This window comes from Pagrus pagrus (assembly GCF_965226575.1).
Source record: "Pagrus pagrus genome assembly, chromosome: 2".
NCBI lineage: Eukaryota > Metazoa > Chordata > Actinopteri > Spariformes > Sparidae > Pagrus > Pagrus pagrus.
Genome location: NC_140186.1, coordinates 500,705 through 519,201, shown reverse-complemented (window position 1 = coordinate 519,201; position 18,497 = coordinate 500,705). Strand labels below are relative to the sequence as shown.

General features: G+C 46.6%; 2 protein-coding genes across 4 annotated transcripts in view; one reads left to right on the top strand and one right to left on the bottom strand.

Annotated features, from left to right (window-relative positions):
• The first annotated feature begins 33 nt into the window (after positions 1 to 33).
• Positions 34 to 2,331, top strand: mrps28 (mitochondrial ribosomal protein S28). Its single transcript, XM_084381887.1, has one exon. It carries the CDS (start codon positions 74 to 76, stop codon positions 641 to 643), a length of 570 nt encoding a protein of 189 aa, XP_084238013.1. The 5' UTR covers positions 34 to 73; the 3' UTR covers positions 644 to 2,331.
• A 315-nt stretch (positions 2,332 to 2,646) lies between these two features.
• LOC311274234 (calpain-1 catalytic subunit-like) overlaps positions 2,647 to 18,497 on the bottom strand; it is an 18,842-nt gene continuing 2,991 nt past the window's right edge. The window contains exons 2-23 of one of the 3 annotated variants that reach the window (XM_084381750.1): positions 16,944 to 16,973; positions 16,201 to 16,441; positions 15,625 to 15,694; positions 14,349 to 14,467; positions 14,093 to 14,226; positions 12,098 to 12,266; positions 11,850 to 11,933; positions 11,673 to 11,758; positions 11,521 to 11,595; positions 10,941 to 11,101; positions 10,497 to 10,666; positions 9,051 to 9,062; positions 8,735 to 8,946; positions 8,594 to 8,633; positions 7,918 to 7,983; positions 6,481 to 6,538; positions 6,281 to 6,345; positions 5,769 to 5,837; positions 5,467 to 5,545; positions 5,264 to 5,377; positions 5,114 to 5,172; positions 2,647 to 3,809 (exon numbers count right to left, since the gene is read on the bottom strand). In XM_084381750.1, coding sequence (XP_084237876.1) covers positions 3,783 to 3,809; positions 5,114 to 5,172; positions 5,264 to 5,377; positions 5,467 to 5,545; positions 5,769 to 5,837; positions 6,281 to 6,345; positions 6,481 to 6,538; positions 7,918 to 7,983; positions 8,594 to 8,633; positions 8,735 to 8,946; positions 9,051 to 9,062; positions 10,497 to 10,666; positions 10,941 to 11,101; positions 11,521 to 11,595; positions 11,673 to 11,758; positions 11,850 to 11,933; positions 12,098 to 12,266; positions 14,093 to 14,226; positions 14,349 to 14,467; positions 15,625 to 15,694; positions 16,201 to 16,440 — 2,109 coding nt within the window. In that variant the 5' untranslated portion in view covers position 16,441; positions 16,944 to 16,973 and the 3' untranslated portion in view covers positions 2,647 to 3,782. Of the gene's footprint in view, positions 3,810 to 5,113; positions 5,173 to 5,263; positions 5,378 to 5,466; positions 5,546 to 5,768; positions 5,838 to 6,280; positions 6,346 to 6,480; positions 6,539 to 7,917; positions 7,984 to 8,593; positions 8,634 to 8,734; positions 8,947 to 9,050; positions 9,063 to 10,496; positions 10,667 to 10,940; positions 11,102 to 11,520; positions 11,596 to 11,672; positions 11,759 to 11,849; positions 11,934 to 12,097; positions 12,267 to 14,092; positions 14,227 to 14,348; positions 14,468 to 15,355; positions 15,513 to 15,624; positions 15,695 to 16,200; positions 16,442 to 16,943; positions 16,974 to 18,497 lie in introns of those variants that run through there. The other 2 variants (XM_084381751.1, XM_084381752.1) reach the window with 2 other exon arrangements.

Sequence of the window (18,497 nt, the reverse complement as noted above, 5' to 3'; positions counted from 1 at the left end):
TGGCGCTGTGGGCGTGTCCTCTCTACCGGAAGTTAAAGAAGGAAGTGTTCTTCGCTGTGCATTGTGGGACAACATGGCGGCCTTGTGTAAGGTTGTGTCCAGCCTCAGGTGTGGAGCTCGGTTCACCTCCAGGAGGCTCATCAGAAGCTCCTTCAGCTCGGACTCCGGCAGCGAGCAGCCCCCCGCGGACAGACCCAGGTCCGAGCAGCCCCCCGCGGACAGACCCAGGTCCGGCTTCGCTGCCGCCTTCGACCTGCAGTCGGAGCTCCGGCGGGAGGCGGAGAGCGCCGCGGCCGGCGGCAGCGGCTCCTCCTCCGGCCAAGAGGAGACCTTCGCCTCGCTGCTCCGCCGGTCCCCACTGATCCAGATGGGACCGGCCAAAGACAAGGTGGTGGTCGGGAGGATCTTCCATGTGGTCCAGGACGACCTGTACATCGACTTCGGCGGGAAGTTCCACTGCGTGTGCCGGCGGCCGGAGCACGGAGAGCAGCTGCAGCGGGGCAGCAGGGTCCGTCTGCGGCTGCAGGACCTGGAGCTCACCTCCCGCTTCCTGGGAGCCAACACCGACACCACGCTGCTGGAGGCCCAGGCCGTACTGCTGGGGCCGCTGGAGGGGAAGGAGGGCCGGGAGAACCAGAAGTAAGACCGAGCGGAGCGGACTGTCAGACCGCTGCAGTGCAGGAGTGTGACAGCCGAGGACACTGTGGACATGTTGGACTCTGAGGAGCTGCTGACTGAAGCGGATCTGATGTGTAAACACTTGTTCTGTTTGTCTCTGCAGGATCTTTAGATGATGTTGGTCCTGATCACTGACTCATGTTCTCAGAATATAGATATAATCAGATATAAATAAAGAGTTTGTCCTCAGGACGTGAGCTCAGGGGACTGTCCCTTTAAACATCCCTCTAACTCTGACGTCACACTCAAGGCGATAGGCGCGTATGTATATATGTCTATGTATATATATGTGTGTGTGTGTGTGTGTGTGTGTGTGTGTGTGTGTGATGAGCCAGGCCTGCACAGAATCGACCACCACACACCGCTCGCCGGTTAGATTAGTGTCCGAATGGAAAATGTTATTGACACATAACTTTGGCTCCACCTTATGGAATAACAGAACAATCAGAATAAAGAGAAAAACTCTATTTACACAGACTTGGTATACTTGTAGCTGCCCTGATGGATAATGAAGGGTCAATCATGAAACGTGATACAGCGCTCTTATAGAGAATACAGTAAAATATGTCGAGCAGTACCAGCTCAGCGAGGATCATCTTACCAGATATTCGGATCGGACAAATCCAAACTGGAGATAAATATGCAGCAGTAAAGTCATACGGGACAGTTAGTTCATATATTTAAAGAAACTCTTTTTCATGATCTTGCAAGAGCTAAAAATATTAAAACAAGCGAGAGCAACTCAAAAACCTCAAACAAGCATGTTGAATATATGAAATCTCCCCAAAAGCAAAAGAACTACAATTTAAAATGGTCACTGGTTGTTATCCAGCTGCAGACACATTAAAGAGAAGATCTTTGGAGGTGGAGCCATGTGGCTTCTGTCAGTCAGTGAAACTATCCAGCTCCGTTTTATTCATGTCCGGTACTGACCCAGTTTGGGACTCCATGTATGACGACCCAGATAACATCACAGCCTTTAATAAGGGTCACGTTTTGGTATACAATGAAAATGTCTGATCTAATCAATATAATTATAGTTTTAGGCACATATCACACACACACTTGTAAGTGGAGCGGTAGATCCCCCTCATCGATGTGTTTAAAGATGAGCTGATCGAGTCCTTGGAGGCGTCCGGTCCATCAGAGCGGCGCGTGGTGTTGTTTTATTGTTTTCTTTGTTTTAATCTTATTATTATTATTTTTGACAAAGCCTCGTAGATTTTATTTTTGGTAATAGAGACGATAAATGTTTCGTAAAAAAAAAAATGCAGTTTAAATTAAACAGATTTGTGTCGGTCGTGCTCTGACGTCATGCACGCGCCGCCAACGATAACCTACCAGATCAAAGCGACCTATTGCTCTCCACCGACTGCAAGACCTCAGGGCATGATGGGAAACACCTGGCTGTCGCCTGATCAGAGAGCTGATTGGCTCTTAGTTAGGACTACAAACTCTTAGTTAGGACTACAAACACTACGTTTGGTCGAAAATCCTAATTTTCTGTGTAACTGTTATATTTAATGCTCGATTATATGAATCTCATGTTGTGCAGTGAAGGTTGAATCTGTTAACACACATTTAGTGTGGTTGATGATAATAATAATAATAATAATAATAATAACAATAACAATAAAGGTTATTTATATCACACTCATCAAAACGAGCGATCAGTGCCTTACAAGGCGGAGTGCTTCAGTTTCTTCAGCCATGGCTGTCCGTGCTCTGCAGAACACAGGTACCCTACAGGTGGATCCAACAGGATGGAAATACTTCTGTGACTTCCTGTTTATTCTCTGACTGCAGCTTGTTGTCAGCGCCCCCTGCTGCTGCCGCCTGGTCTCGTCCACCTTCCAGGCGACGCGCAGTTCATCTCCAACGAGACAACACGAGCGTCTTTATACAGATGTGTGTGTGTGTGTGTGTCACGTGATGCAGGTGCAGAGAAACACTGAATCAAACACAATCAGCTGTTTTGTTTCCTTTAATAAGAGAAAACATGAAGGATCTGCTACATCAGCGCTTGTTTGTCCGAGTTCTGAACGCCTCCTCACTGTCCTTCAGCCTGAGGGACAGGACACCCTCAGCTGTGACTCACAGGCTGGATGATGATGATGATGGTGGTGGTGGAGGCGGCAGGCAGCAGCTCAGTCTCGTTAATAAATAGATGATAAATAGTTATTGATAATGTTTCTATCTGCAGGCTGAAGGCATAAATAAAGCAGCACGAGACACTTCAGTGCATTAGTCTCAGTACTGTGATACTGTGGTGTAGTACTGCAGTAATCATGCTGTATTGCTGTAGTACTGTATTAATGATGTATATACAGTACTGTGTATATGCAGTACTGTGTATATATGCAGTACTGTGATCAGGGGTACGGAGGTAAACAACACAACTGAACAGAGAAGTAGACGTAAACAGGAACGTTTAGTGAGTTTTAATGAAAAACCAGACACTTTGTCTTCCTGTTAATGAAAGCACTTCCTGCTGCTAGTTTTTCACATTAAAGCTCAGTAATGTCTGTCACGTTGTTAATAAATTGTGACTCTAATGGTTTATCAGAAGCTAGTCTGTTAGCCACATCTATTAGCCACCCTGCACATCTATTAGCCACCCTGCACGTCTGTTAGCCACCCAGCACGTCTGTTAGCCACCCAGCACGTCTGTTAGCCACCCAGCACGTCAGTCTGAACCAGTGACAAAGCTCTGAATGTTGAATCAAATGAATAAACACGTATTTATGTTACTTTATAAGATGTGGTGTTTTGTGTCACCCGAGTCTGAAAATATTCATGTTTAAATATCTGGCCTTGGTGCAGCCGTGAACACAAGCAGATGAAGAGACTACAACTCCCATGAGCCTCTCTGGTAATCAATGAAGATTCAGGATCAATGAAATAACAGCATCGAGTCTGAAGTATATAAATGAGTTCTGTTCTGGCAGCAGTGAGCCTCCGTACTCATGTTGGAAGACTGAGTACTACAGCAGTACTGTACAGAAGTACTGCAGTACTGTATAGAAGTGCTGCAGTACTGTGTGGTACAGCTGTAGTGTAACAGTGTAGTCGTTCTTCCTGTTGGAGGCACTTTGAAGTCTTCTTTAACCACACATGGTCACATACAGCCACTGAGGAGGAGGAGGAGGAGGAGGAGGAAGAGGAGGAGGAAGAGGAGGAGGGGGAGGAGGAGGAAGAGGAGGAGGAGGAAGAGGAGGAGCAGGAGGAGGAGGAGGAGGAAGAGGAGGAGGGGGAGGAGGAGGAGGAGGAAGAGGAGGAAGAAGAGGAGGAGGAGGAGGAAGAAGAACACACAGGGTGTATTTAAAGTACCACTGTGAAGTATTTGTACTTCACTCAGAGTATTAACACAAATATAACTGATACACGAAGTGTAATATTATCTGTGATGGAATGTAACTAAGTACATCGTACAAGTATTACACTTAGTAACACATTTAAAGTACTTGTACTTTACGTGAGTACTTTATACTTCCACTGCACTGCATTTATGAGATGACCTTAGTTACTAGTTACTTTACAGATTACATGTTTAGATGAAAGTATTTCCTCAACAGTCAGATAAAAACAGTGATTGATGATCAGCTGATTATACATGTGATCAGTTACTTTAACTACATTTAGTATCAGATTCTTTTACTCGAGTACTCGAGTACTCTTCATGTGACTTGCACTTGACCAAAGTAATACTTTAACATGATATCTTTACTTTCACTTTCTCTTGAGTACTCTGATTACTTGTTTATGAAGTCATTAAACTGATGAACCATAATCACAGTTCAGTCATTCAGAGTATTTCTACACTGTAGTGTTGGTACTTTTACATGAGTATAAAGTACTCAGTTAGTTTCTGTAATCAGAGTCATTCAGCTTGTTAACTCCTGACACATGTTGTCAGTGTTGCCCTGAGTTTTGACCGTCAGGCGTCACACAGGTAACTGTCATCTTGGGATCAGTGCAGCCTGCAGACGCGACTCAGGGCTTAAACACACACTGGGTCAAAATAATCTGAATCTCATTAAGAACTCAACCAATCAGGACGCAGCTCTCTGAAGTGACGCTGCACAAACATCTGACTGAGTTTAACATTTAGAAACAACCAGGGACCGTCACAGGGCAAAGAACCTGGTCAGGTCAGAACCTGAGTGTTGAACCTGATCACATCAGAACCTGATCACGTCAGAGCCTGGTCAGGTCAGAACCTGGTCAGGTCAGAACCTGGTCACATCAGAACCTGGTCACGTCAGAACCTGATCACATCAGAACCTGGTCACGTCAGAACCTGATCACGTCAGAACCTGATCACGTCAGAACCTGGTCAGGTCAGAACGATCTCTGAGCTGGTCGTTGTTTCTGTTCCCAACAAACTAGCGTCTGGTTTTACTGATTTACGTGAAGTTGGTTTGGTGTTCTGTACCTCGATGATGTTCATCTCTGCACTTCCGGTCCCGTCTCGGTCCAGCTCCTGGAAGGCCTCTGACAGAAACCAGACGAGAAACATTTCAAACATTTTTCATGAAACCTTCAAGGCTCCTTCACTAGCTCCGGTCCGGTCCGGGATACGTACTGAACATGGCCTCCAGTTTGACCAGACAGCAGGTGAAGTTGTCGAAGTCGATGATCTCGTTGTCGGCGTATCGAGCGACCAGCATCTGATACAACTTGTTGTTCAGTTTGAACCCTGAGGACGACACACATCACAGGTCAGACCAATAAAACCGATCACTGATCATTAATAAACAGGGCCACATCAACATTAATGAAATTTACCGCCATTTTCCAACGCCAGGCGCAACTCGTAGGAGCTCATACATCCTGATTTATCCAGATCGAACTCTCTGAAGATCCCCTGCAGAGGTCATCAATAGGTAATCAATACTCAGATCACTTCAAGTCTCGACACACACTGAACACAGAAACACACCTGGATGAAACTGCTGACATCAGCAGGTTAACAGACCCAACATATCAGTAACATCACAGTGAAGATCAGGTGGAGATCAGAACCAGTCTGCCTGCTGTCGTCGGTCCACCTGTGAACACAGCAGATCGACACCTGATCCAGAACTCACCAGCCACTTCCTGATCTTGTTCCAGAGGATCTGAAACTCCACCAGACCGAGCCGAGCGCTGCCGTCTTTCTGAGCTCCGATCAAGGTCGACACGTTGTCAACGAGTGAAGAAGAAGTGAATTGGACCGATCATCAGAACAAACACTTCTACTGCTAACAGAACTCAACTGTTTGTCCTGGCAGCAGTCATCATGTCGCTTCTCATGACAAGGTTAAACGGCTAACATGAACCCAGAGCTGCTGGACCCGGAACAGCACAACAAGTTATTCAAGGACTTGGTCAGCCTGGTTCTCCTGTTTGAATCCTGAACACTGAGCAGGACTCAGCGTCTGGACCTCATTCAGTTTTATTAATCCAATCTCAAATCACCTGATCTGTTTTCTTTGAGGGGCCTTCTGTTTGTGTTTGCTTTCACAAAGACTTCCTATTAAATTAGAACCAGCAGAACCAACAGAACCAACAGAACCAGTAGTACCAACAGAACCAACATACAGCAGCAGAGTGAGGATACGTCCATGAGGCTGATCATGGCTCTGCAGGACTCCATACTGAAGCCATCAGTCTGCAGGTCTCTGTCTGTAAACGACCACAGAAGAAGAAGTCATGTTACACTGAGACGGTCCATTTGAGCGATTTATTGATTCTCGTCACGTGGACCAGAACTTTCTGCTCCTATGATTTAAACTTAATGGTTCCAAAGTGAAAACATACGTTTGGACACGACTCGGTTGAGGATGGTTCTGAGCTCCCGGACTGAGATCTCCATGTCCTGACGAGAGACAGCAGAGCAGTTAGCGTTACATCACACACAGTTAGCCTGGATGCTAACCTGCTGCTCTCTGTCACAGCTGCAGTCTACAGGTCGTTCATCTCAGCTGTTTGCATGTTGCAGTGAAAACACAAATTATGGGATGTTTCTGTGTTAACGTGCAGTTTTATACCGGGTCGCCTGGAAACATGTTGGCAGGTGATGTTTCTGCACTGATACATGAATATGAAGCGACGGTCACGTCAGCAGGTGGAGGAGGAGGTGAGACCACGTCAGACGTGAGACCACTGGATGTTTATAACGAGACGTGTTCCTGCAGACAAACCATGATCTCTACCTCACCCTAACCAAGCTGACCCTGACCCCGACCTCGACCCCTGACCCCGACTCCTGACCGAGGCCGGCTCTGCGCAGGGGCAAGAGGGGGCAGCACACATTTGCAACAACCCAATGAATAACCAATGTTTTCATTAATTACAAATACTCGTTCATCATCACAGACAATTTTTATATGTAAAAATTAGCATTTTAGCTCAATAGCTTCCAGGTCATGTGATCAATTGACTCAAAATCAAGTTGCGATCATGTAACTACACTTGCTGCATGAGATACACCTCTTGTTTTTACATTTTACTTCTGTTCATAATTTTTATTAATTTTTAAATACAAATATTAGCATTTTAGCTCAATAGCTTCTCAATAGCTTTAAACAGTATCTCTGCTTTAAATAGCCCCCATTTTTATTTTGAAAACAGGAAGTCGGTACACGCTGTAGCCGTCTCCGTGTGTTTACTGTAAAGTCTGCAATACGGGTGCACTTGAAATGTTGCAGTGGCTTGCGAATGTCTGTCGAACATCCAACTTAAAACTAACTTCACTGAAGTTTTTGAATAAGTGTTCATAGTTCCGTGTCACCTGTTGTAGCGGGGGGGACTTTAATTAACGGTACACGAAGACGCTGTAGTCGCGTAGCTTCACCTTCCCCGCAAAACTTGGGAAGCTTTTGTGCTGGTGAGACGGGTTGTGATGCTCTCTGTCTGTTGGTTGAGTTAGTTTAAGTTATTTTGTCTTAAACTGTATATAAACTAACAATATCACTGCTAACACACTGCTGAATATTTACGTTTGTTTTGGTCGGCGAAAACCGCCGTTTATATGGTTAAATTTGACGGAGATTTTACCCTCATTTGCATATTTAACAACCTGCTGACAGCCTGTGTGTACTGACCGTCTCCCTCGCCGCCCCTGTAGGGAATAAATGTGCCCCTGACTCCGACCCGAGCAGAAACAGTGATGTCACAACATGAAAATGAGACGTGACGTTTCAACACATTTCTGGTTTACAGGATCACTGATTCTGCCGAAGGGGCTAAACTCACGTCTCCTGACAGCTGAGCGAACATGGACCTGAAGGAATCGTCGATGTTGCTCTCTGAGACTTCCTCCTGCAGATAAGAAGAACAGGAAGCTCCTGAGGTCAAAGAATAAATAAATAAATAATCTCATCTTATCTCATCTCATTTTCTTGTCCGCTTTTCCGTGAGGGTCGCGGGGTTGCAATTTCGGGGTTCAGCATCTTGCTCAAGGATGCTTCGGCATGTAGCTTGGTTCCGCCCAGGGGAGCCGGGGTTCGAACCAGCGGCCGATTATCTGCAGATTATCGTCGCCGAGTTTACGAACTGGCGACTCGTCCAGGGATATACCCCGGCCTTCGCCCATATGTAGACTGGGATTGGCTCCAGTAACCCCGCAACCCCCTGAAAAGGGGGATACAGTGGCAACACCCCGCGACCCTCACGGGAAAGCGGACAAGAAAATGAGATGAGATGAGATGAGATTACCTGCTCTACCCACTGAGCTACAGCCGCCCCAATTATCGTCAGATTATCGTCAGACGATAATCTGCAAGATAATTTTCACATTATCATCAGATAATCTGATTATTATATCACATTTCTGTAATCTGAAACATTTTTAATGTTTCGGCACATTTTTATTCTCTTCGAGGAGAAAACAGAACATTTTACTTCAGAAGGTGAGAAAATATCTTTTCACCTCTTCATCAAAGTTTGCCACGATGTCATCGTCCATCTCGCTGCAGAGGAAACAGTTTGACACAGTTTAGAAGACTGATTGATCATATTGGTTCTGACTGGATCAATAAACTGAAGACATCTCTGGTGGTATCAGACTCACTCGGTCTCCGACTGTTTCTCGGTGAACACCCTCAGGACGAAGTCGGCCTCCTTGGAGGGTTCAAAGGTTGACGGGACGATCAGGTACTCGCCGGGCGGGAGGCGGAGCCTGGCGCTCACCTCTCGCAGGTTGATGAAGGTCTCAGAGCGAGCGCAGGACGAGTGACGCAGGAAGAAGTCCTTCTTCATGTGGACGCTGTGACAGCCTCGGTACTGCAGGACACACAGACAGGTCACAGACAGACAGACAGATGGACACACACACACACACACACACACACACACAGACAGACAGACAGACAGACAGGAGGACTCACCTCTTCAGGAATCTGAAAGAAGAAACAGAAGAAAAGAATCAGCCAGGGTTTAGTAAGCAGGATTAAGTTAGCAGGGTTTAGTTAGCAGGGTTAAGTTAGCAGCGTTTAGTTAGCAGGGTTTAGTTAGCAGGGTCTAGTTAGCGGGGTTTAGTTAGCAGAATTAAGTTAGCAGGGTTTAGTTAGCAGGATTAAGTTAGCAGGGTTTAGTTAGCAGGATTAAGTTAGCAGGGTTTAGTTAGCAGGGTTAAGTTAGCAGGGTTTAGCTAGCAGGGTTAAGTTAGCAGGGTTTAGTTAGCAGGATTTAGTAAGCAGGGTTTAGTTAGCAGGATTAAGTTAGCAGGGTTTAGTTAGCAGGATTAAGTTAGCAGGGTTTAGTTAGCAGGGTTAAGTTAGCAGGGTTTAGTTAGCAGGATTTAGTTAGCAGGGTTTAGTTAGCAGGATTAAGTTAGCAGGGTTTAGTTAGCAGGGTTAAGTTAGCAGGATTAAGTTAGCAGGGTTTAGTTAGCAGGGTTAAGTTAGCAGCGTTAAGTTAGCAGGATTAAGTTAGCAGGGTTTAGTTAGCAGGGTTAAGTTAGCAGCGTTTAGTTAGCAGGGTTTAGTTAGCAGGGTCTAGTTAGCGGGGTTTAGTTAGCAGAATTAAGTTAGCAGGGTTTAGTTAGCAGGGTTAAGTTAGCAGCGTTTAGTTAGCAGGGGTTTGTTAGCAGGGTCTAGTTAGTGGGGTTTAGTTAGCAGAATTAAGTTAGCAGGGTTTAGTTAGCAGGATTAAGTTAGCAGGGTTTAGTTAGCGGGGTTTAGTTAGCAGTATTAAGTTAGCAGTATTAAGTTAGCAGGGTTTAGTTAGCAGGATTAGGTTAGCATGGTTTAGTTAGCATGGTTTAGTTAGCAGGGTTAAGTCAGCAGGGTTAAGTTAGCAGGGTTTAGTTAGCAGGGTTTAGTTAGCGGGGTTTAGTTAGCAGTATTAAGTTAGCAGGATTTAGTTGGCAGGGTTTAGTTAGCAGGGTTCAGTTGAACATTTACAGGGACACAACAGTCCTGGTACCCCATTCTACCCTGTAGAACCCCCCAGTACTCCCTGGGGGGGACAGTTGTAGGCCTTCTACAAGTCCACAAAACACATGAAGACTGGATGAACAAATGACCATGAACCCCCCGCCCCCCCCCCCCCAGCAAATTCCTCAGGGTGAAGAGCTGGTCCACTGTTCCACAACCAGAACAGAACCACATTGTTCCTCCTGAATCTGAGGCTCTTGAGTCAGTCTGAACGTCGTTTCCTGAACTCTGGAATAACCCTAAACAAGCTAAAGCAACACAAGGTGTCACATGACTGGAGGGAACAGGTTGGTCTCCGAGTGAGTCTGATACCACCAGAGTCTTCAGTTTATTGATCCAGTCAGAACCAATATGATCAATCAGTGTTCTAAACTGTGTCAAACTTAGTCCTCTGACCTCGTAGATGGCGAAGCCGATGGTGTGCACGTCCTGGCCTTGGCGGCGGTAGCGGCGGCGATCTTTCTGCATCAGAGCCACCAGGAAGCTGCAGGCAGCCTCGTCGTCCTCAGGGTCGTCGTCCTCCTCCAGCAGGCAGATCTTATACTGAGGGTTGATCCAGAATGTGTCTGCAGGAATGAGGCATCATGGTAAATGTAGTCGCAAACATTTAAGACTCTCTTGTTTGATTGTTTCATTCTGCACTTTTATTTCACTGGTTCAGCTCGTCTGTTACCGGACTGACCTCCTGATGTGGATGAGTCTACAGACTGAGTCTACAGCGGACCCTGACAGCCTCTGTGTCAAACTTTGAAAGTTCTCGTAATGGAGACAATATGTCGATTCTCCCTATTCATTAATAATGTAGTTCTAAATGTTGGTACTTCATTAATAAACGCTCACTGGGATGGTTCCTGCAGCCTCCGGCGGTGCTTCCTCTCCTCCAGCCACCCTCGAACATCGTAGTGTTCCAGAAACTGGTGGAGTCCTCACTGAGAGCGTCCGGGGTCAGATTACAGATCTCCAACCTGGAGAACTGACGGAGGAACTCCTGGAAAGACATCCTGACACACAGACAGACAGGTCAGAGGTCAGCATTGTTCCTGCCTCGAGGCCTCTCTAATGTAGAACGATGCTGCAGACGTCTGCCGCTCGCTGTGTGTGGAGGGTCGGGTGAAGCTGCTCAGAGCCTCCAGCTCTGGAGGAGCGAGTGGATGCAGAACCAGACCTCCTGGAGGAATAAACACCTGGAGTCTCATCAGATTCTGCTGAGAGCTCAGAGATGGATTCATCTTCACTGTTACCTCGAGGAAACTTGTGGATTTCTGATTTGAACTTTGTTAGAAACATTCAGGATAATGTAAGAACACAACTTACCAACATGTAGAACAAAAGTCCAGTTGTTTTCAGACATTCTGACGATAGATATGTTACATATTTTATCTTGAAGTTACTGACATGTACCTGTCCAGCAAACACCTACCAGAACTCTCCGTCCTCCATCTTACAGAGCAGCTCGTCTTTCTCTGCAGAGTCGATGGAGCTCCACTCTGACGAACTGACAGAACAACACTGATTACTCACACATTCACTTCCTGCTGTCGACACACAGCCTGTTTGTTTTAAAGCACTGACTTGTCGCTCCAGGAGCCAGTCCACTCCACCTGACCCCAAGGGTTCCTGATGCGGATCAGACGCTCCTGCCGACCGCGGTACTCCACCTGCAGAGAGACCACAGACATCCAGAACTTGACACAAAGACATGATCCTGCTGCAGATAGTCTCCTGTGGTCAGATGACAGCTGAGCTCACCTGTCTGAGTCCGGTCACAGAGTAAGCATGGCCTTTAACCAACTTCTTGAAGGTAACCGCCTCCATGTCGAAGGCGCTGGTGATCTGAGGACGAATCAAACGCATCCAACAAGCTGACGAGATGAACTCTCTCAATCCCTGCTGAACATGTTTCGCACTGTGTAGAGGTGATGGTGTGTGTGTGTGTGTGTGTGTGTGTGTGTGTGTGTGTGTGTGTGTGTGTGTGTGTGCGAGTGTGTGTGACTGACGTCTATAGAGCAGCCCAGCAGTGATCCTCTCTCCAGAGCTTTGCCGACGATACGATAAAGATCTCTGGGAGCTTTCTTCAGCTCGTACATCTCAGACACACCACCTGTAAAGTCCTCGAAACCTTCAGTGGTGCTGCCGCCAGACAACGTCTCGTACGAGCCGTTAAGCCTGAAAACACACAGGGAACATACAGGGAACACAGTGGGAACACACAGGGAACATACAGGGAACACAGTGGGAACACACAGGGAACATACAGGGAACACAGAGGAGACACACAGGGAACACAGTGAGAATGCAGTGAGAACACACAGGGAACACAGGGAACACAGTGAGAACACAGTGAGAACACACAGGGAACACACAGGGAACACAGTGGGAACACACAGGGAACATACAGGGAACACAGAGGAGACACACAGGGAACACAGTGGGAACACAGTGAGAACACACAGGGAACACACAGGGAACACAGTGAGAACACAGTGGTAACACACAGGGAACACAGTGAGAACACACAGGGAACATACAGGGAACACAGAGGAGACACACAGGGAACATACAGGGAACACAGTGGGAACACACAGGGAACATACAGGGAACACAGTGGGAACACACAGGGAACATACAGGGAACACAGAGGAGACACACAGGGAACACAGTGGGAACACACAGGGAACACAGTGAGAATGCAGTGAGAACACACAGGGAACAGTGAGAACACAGTGGGAACACACAGGGAACACAGTGAGAACACACAGGGAACACACAGGGAACACAGTGAGAACAATCAGGGAACACAGTGAGAACACACAGGGAACACAGAAGGAGACACACAGGGAACAGTGAGAACACACAGGGAACACAGAGGAGACACACAGGGAACACAGTGAGAATGCAGTGAGAACACACAGGGAACACACAGGGAACACAATGAGAACACAGTGGGAACACACAGGGAACACAGAGGAGACACACAGGGAACACAGTGAGAACACACAGGGAACACAGTGGGAACACACAGGGAACACAGAGGAGACAAACAGGGAACACAGTGAGAACACAAAGGGAACACAGTGAGAACACACAGGGAACACAGAGGAGAGACACAGGGAACACAGTGAGAACGCAGTGAGCACACACAGGGAACACACAGGGAACACAGTGAGAACACACAGGAAACACACAGGGAACACAATGGGAACACACAGAGAACATACAGGGAACACAGAGGAGACACACAGGGAACACAGTGGGAACACACAGGGAACACAATGATAACACAGTGAGAACACACAGGGAACACAGTGAGAACACAGTGGGAACACACAGGGAACACAGTGAGAACACACAGGGAACATACAGGGAACACAGTGAGAACACACAGGGAACACAGAGGAGACACACAGGGAACATACAGGGAACACACAGGGAATATACAGGGAACACACAGGGAACATACAGGGAACACACGGAATATACAGGGAACACAGTGGGAACACACAGGGAACACACAGGGAACACAGTGAGAACACACAGGAAACACACAGGGAACACAATGGGAACACACAGAGAACATACAGGGGACACAGAGGAGACACACAGGGAACACAGTGGGAACACACAGGGAACACAATGATAACACAGTGAGAACACACAGGGAACACAGTGAGAACACAGTGGGAACACACAGGGAACACAGTGAGAACACACAGGGAACATACAGGGAACACAGTGAGAACACACAGGGAACACAGAGGAGACACACAGGGAACATACAGGGAACACACAGGGAATATACAGGGAACACACAGGGAACATACAGGGAACACACGGAATATACAGGGAACACAGTGGGAACACACAGGGAACATACAGGGAACACAGAGGAGACACACAGGGAACACAGTGAGAATGCAGTGAGAACACACAGTGAACACACAGGGAACTGCTGTGTTTCTCGTGAAGGTTCCTCAGCAGGTGCTGGATCTTACTTGGCGTAGGCTTTCTCCAGCAGAGCGCTCCAGAACTCGCTGCCTTCAGCTGAGTGGACGAACAGCAGCTCTCCATCTTTGACCGGCAGACGGTCGTCAATCACCACATCCACCCACTCACCAAACTGCCAGAACTACGGACAGACAGAGAGACAGACAGAGAGACAGACACACACACAGACAAGCAAGTAAAAACGACTCTTAAGTCTAGTTCCACTTGAACGCATCATGAACAGGTGAGTGAGCGTGGTCTCACCTGGAAGTGGAAGATGCCTGCGTATTGGTGGTTAAAGCTCTGACCGTGAGGAACGACGCGATGCAGCAGCCGCTCATTCAGAGTCAGAGAGCCGATAGCAGCGAGCAGCCAGCAGTCACCTGGAAACACACACAGGTAACACAGAGACGTGACTCACTTCAAGAAGAAGAAGAAGAAGTAGAAGTAGAAGAAGAAGAAGAAGAAGAAGAAGAAAAAGTAGAAGAAGTAGAAGAAGAAGAAGAAGAAAATGTAGAAGAAGTAGAAGAAGAAGAAGAAGAAGTAGAAGAAGTAGAAATAAAAATAAAAGCTGTCAAACTGCTTCTTGTGGTGATTTCCAGATAAACTCCATCAGTGACATCAGAGCTGACATCATGAGCTGATGATGATCTTGGCTGTGATTGGAGGAACATGTTTACAGGAAACAGCAGCCTGTTAAAGTGCAGCCCGGCTCCAGTATCCTGAACACTGATGGTCTGCTGGGACACGCTAATGCTATGCTAAACGCTAACATCAACAACAACATTAGCTGCTTTCACATTAGACTGCTAATGTTTCTGACTAATGGAGTTTCCATCCATCAGACGTCTGTTCACTGATCAATAAACCGATCAATACAAGGTCAGAACTGATTGCTGCCTTCAGGTGCTGCTCGTAAAGTCTGGATAAAGTTTACATCTGGCCAAAAGTCTGTGGACAGCCCTGTGTTCGTCTTCTCTGCTGTTTCTCAACATGAAGATCTGAACGTGTCTCAAAACCTGCTGATGAAAAACTGAACCTCTGAATACTGTGGTACTAAAGTAATAAAGTGCTTTAAGCAGTAACAATACAGTTGGATTATAAGTTACTGTGTCAGTAACTAGTTACCACTTGAAACGAGTGTTTGTAGATTTATTAAAGAGTTGATCGTCCTCAGACGCCTGAACAAACACCACTGAAGAAGAATCATGTTGGTTAATCAGTAATACATTACACGGACTGAAGTATAGTAAAGTAACTTTATACATTACATTTTGGAAGTAACTTGACTGTGACAGTTATCTGATCCTGGATCAGCACGCAGCTCCAAACCCACTGAACCATTTGAATCTGCATATTCATGAGCAGGTAACAGCTGAGGACAGTCAGAGACAACCTGAGGACACACAGGACTGTCTCTGTCCGTCTTTGTTTATACTCTGAATCATACAGTCAGCTGGTCAGCTGGTCTCTTAGCAACCGTCGTCAGGGAAGTTCCCTCTACAACACAGAGGTCAGGTGACCTGCTGACGGGACTCACCCAGCGCTCCCTGACAGATGTCCGTCCTGGTGGCTCCGCCCACGATGAACTGAGGGTTCTCTGTCAGCTCCTGCAACAGCCAATCAGAGACAGCCGTCTGTTCAACATCACATTACAGGAAGCAGCAGGGACTGCGTTCATGTAGCCTGTCAGCAGCTGGAGCTGCAGCAGAGACAAACAGCTGACTGAACAAAGGACAGTCAGCTGCTGAAGACAAAGAGACGTCTGTGTGTCTCCACAGAGCGCCTCAGTGTTTCACTTACTACACACAACACACACCTGAACCCCCCACCAGACCCACACAACACACACCTGAACCCCCCACCAGACCCAGACTGACAGCAGGAGGGACCATCCACCGGTTAGCTGTAGCCTCAGCCTGTTAGCATGGTATCATGACCTGGGACATGTTAGCTGTAGCCTCAGCCTGTTAGCATGGCATCATGACCTGGGACATGTTAGCTGTAGCCTCAGCCTGTTAGCATGGTATCATGACCTGGGACATGTTAGCTGTAGCCTCAGCCTGTTAGCATGGTATCATGACCTGGGACATGTTAGCTGTAGCCTCCTTCTTACCGTTGGTCTCTTCCACTCCACCCCTCTAGTTTTGGCAGTGAACGGTCCCAGTTCCTTGAAGCCCAGTGAAGTCGGTTCTGCAGGGAACATGTGGTCCTCAAACAAAGAGTCATTCTGCAGACACTCCTCCTTCAGGGCCTGGAAGTCCTGGTTCTGGTAGCGTACAGCCTGCTGGACTGAGCCCAGACCTCCAGCCTTCTGCCGTTCCTTCTGGATCCGCCCGGACACGCCTCCACTCATCCTGATCCAAACAAACCAGAATAAAACCAGCAGGGTTCAAAGTTTATAGCCACAGAAGCTCTATGGATAGTAATACCTCTGTGTGTGTGTGTGTGTGTGTGTGTGTGTGTGTGTGTCTTTAAACAATGTCCCCCCGGGGATTAATAAAGGGTTCTGATTCTGATTCTGATTTCTGTAGAAACACTGATAGCATGTTAGCCTAAGCTATCTTGTTAGCTTCCAGCTAAGTGGGCTTGTTCTACTAACTGGGCTCGCTTCAGCCCATTTCTGATTGGCTGGTACGATCCACTGTGAGCTCCACGTCTCTTCAGAAACATGTCAGTGACGTCACCACTCTGTAACATGAACGCTGTGTCTCACCTGGACCCTGTCTCACCTGGGCCCTGTCTCACCTGGACCCTGTCTCACCTGGGCCCTGTCTCACCTGGACCCTGTCCACAGACCCCCGCCCCCCAGATTATTGATCAGATTAGAGAGAGTAAAAATCATGCAGATGTTCGTACCTGATCTCCGTCCAATGAGCTCGTTGGAAGCTGACAGGAAACAGAAGTCTGGTTAGTTGATCCAATCAGAACCACAGGAACACGTCACTGAACCAGCTGCTCCTTCATTCACTCAGTCCAGACCAATAATCAATCAGGCTGATCAGATGTGAGGTTTGTAAGATCTTAAACACGTGAAGTTCATTAACTCGAGTAAATGTACTGGATTACTTTACAGGTCAAAGCAGAACAAAGGCAGCTGTTTTGATCCAGTTCTACAGGACATGAAAACATTCCACATTATAATTATTGATTAAGTGAAGCAGTAATGTCCCGATCAGCAGGTATTGATCGTGTGCAGCCTGACGCTGTGACCGTCTGATCGCTTCACTGACAGCAGGCCGGCTGACTCAGCAAAATACCAGACTGGTACCAGACTGGAACTTTCTGGTCCACTCAACAACAGGCAGAACAGCAGCAGCACAGTTACTGCTGCCAACACCAACATCATCCACATCACAGCGTCTGTGGGCCCCACCATCTTCATCTTCATCATCACCATCATCACCATCACCATCACCATCATCACCATCTTCATCTTCATCTTCATCATCATCATCATCACCACCATCATCACCATCATCACCATCATCATCACCATCTTCACCATCATCATCATCACCATCATCACCACCATCTTCATCTTCATCACCATCATCACCATCATCATCATCATCATCACCATCATCACCACCATCTTCATCTTCATCATCATCATCACCATCATCATCATCATCATCACCATCATCATCATCATCATCACCATCATCATCATCATCATCACCATCATCATAGATATATATATAAAGGCTAGATGTCTCGTCTGCGTTGCTGGCCAACGGAGTCGAACGTCCGCACAGGTCGGCCATCTTGGTACAGGTAGCTCGCTCACCCATAACATTGTGTTGGTAATGAAACATGTACTTTTTAAATAACCATAACTTGCTCAATTTTCAACCGAATTTTTAAACGGTTTGGTTTGTTATAAGCGTCAAAGATGTAGTTATGACACTGCATACTTATGAATAATTATGTTATGTTCTAAAAAATAGAATAATGTTCTAAAATAGGTAGACTACAATATTTCCCTTTACAAATAGGCTATACATCAAGAAATGCTGCATGTTGAAATCCCCACCCTGTACAGAGATGTATTTATGACACTGCATACTTATGAATAATTGAGGCCTTGAGACGAATAACCATACAAGTCCATATTTCCAATTTTGAATGAAAATATTTTAACACAAGAAGAGGTTGAAAGTGGATGAGTTTTGAAGAGGATTTGAGGATTTTCACATTTGCTTCCATATTACTATTATTTTTGAAAAAGCTTAATATTTGAAAAACTTGAACAGCTAAAAAGCTGAACAGTGCAAGGCTGAAAGAGCTTAAAAAGCTGAACATGTTGATAGTTGAACGGTTTCTGTAGCTGAACGTATGCTGAAGCAGTAGGAAAATGAAATTTGAAAAATTCCCCATTAGGATGAATGAGAAAACACCTCCCAAACACCT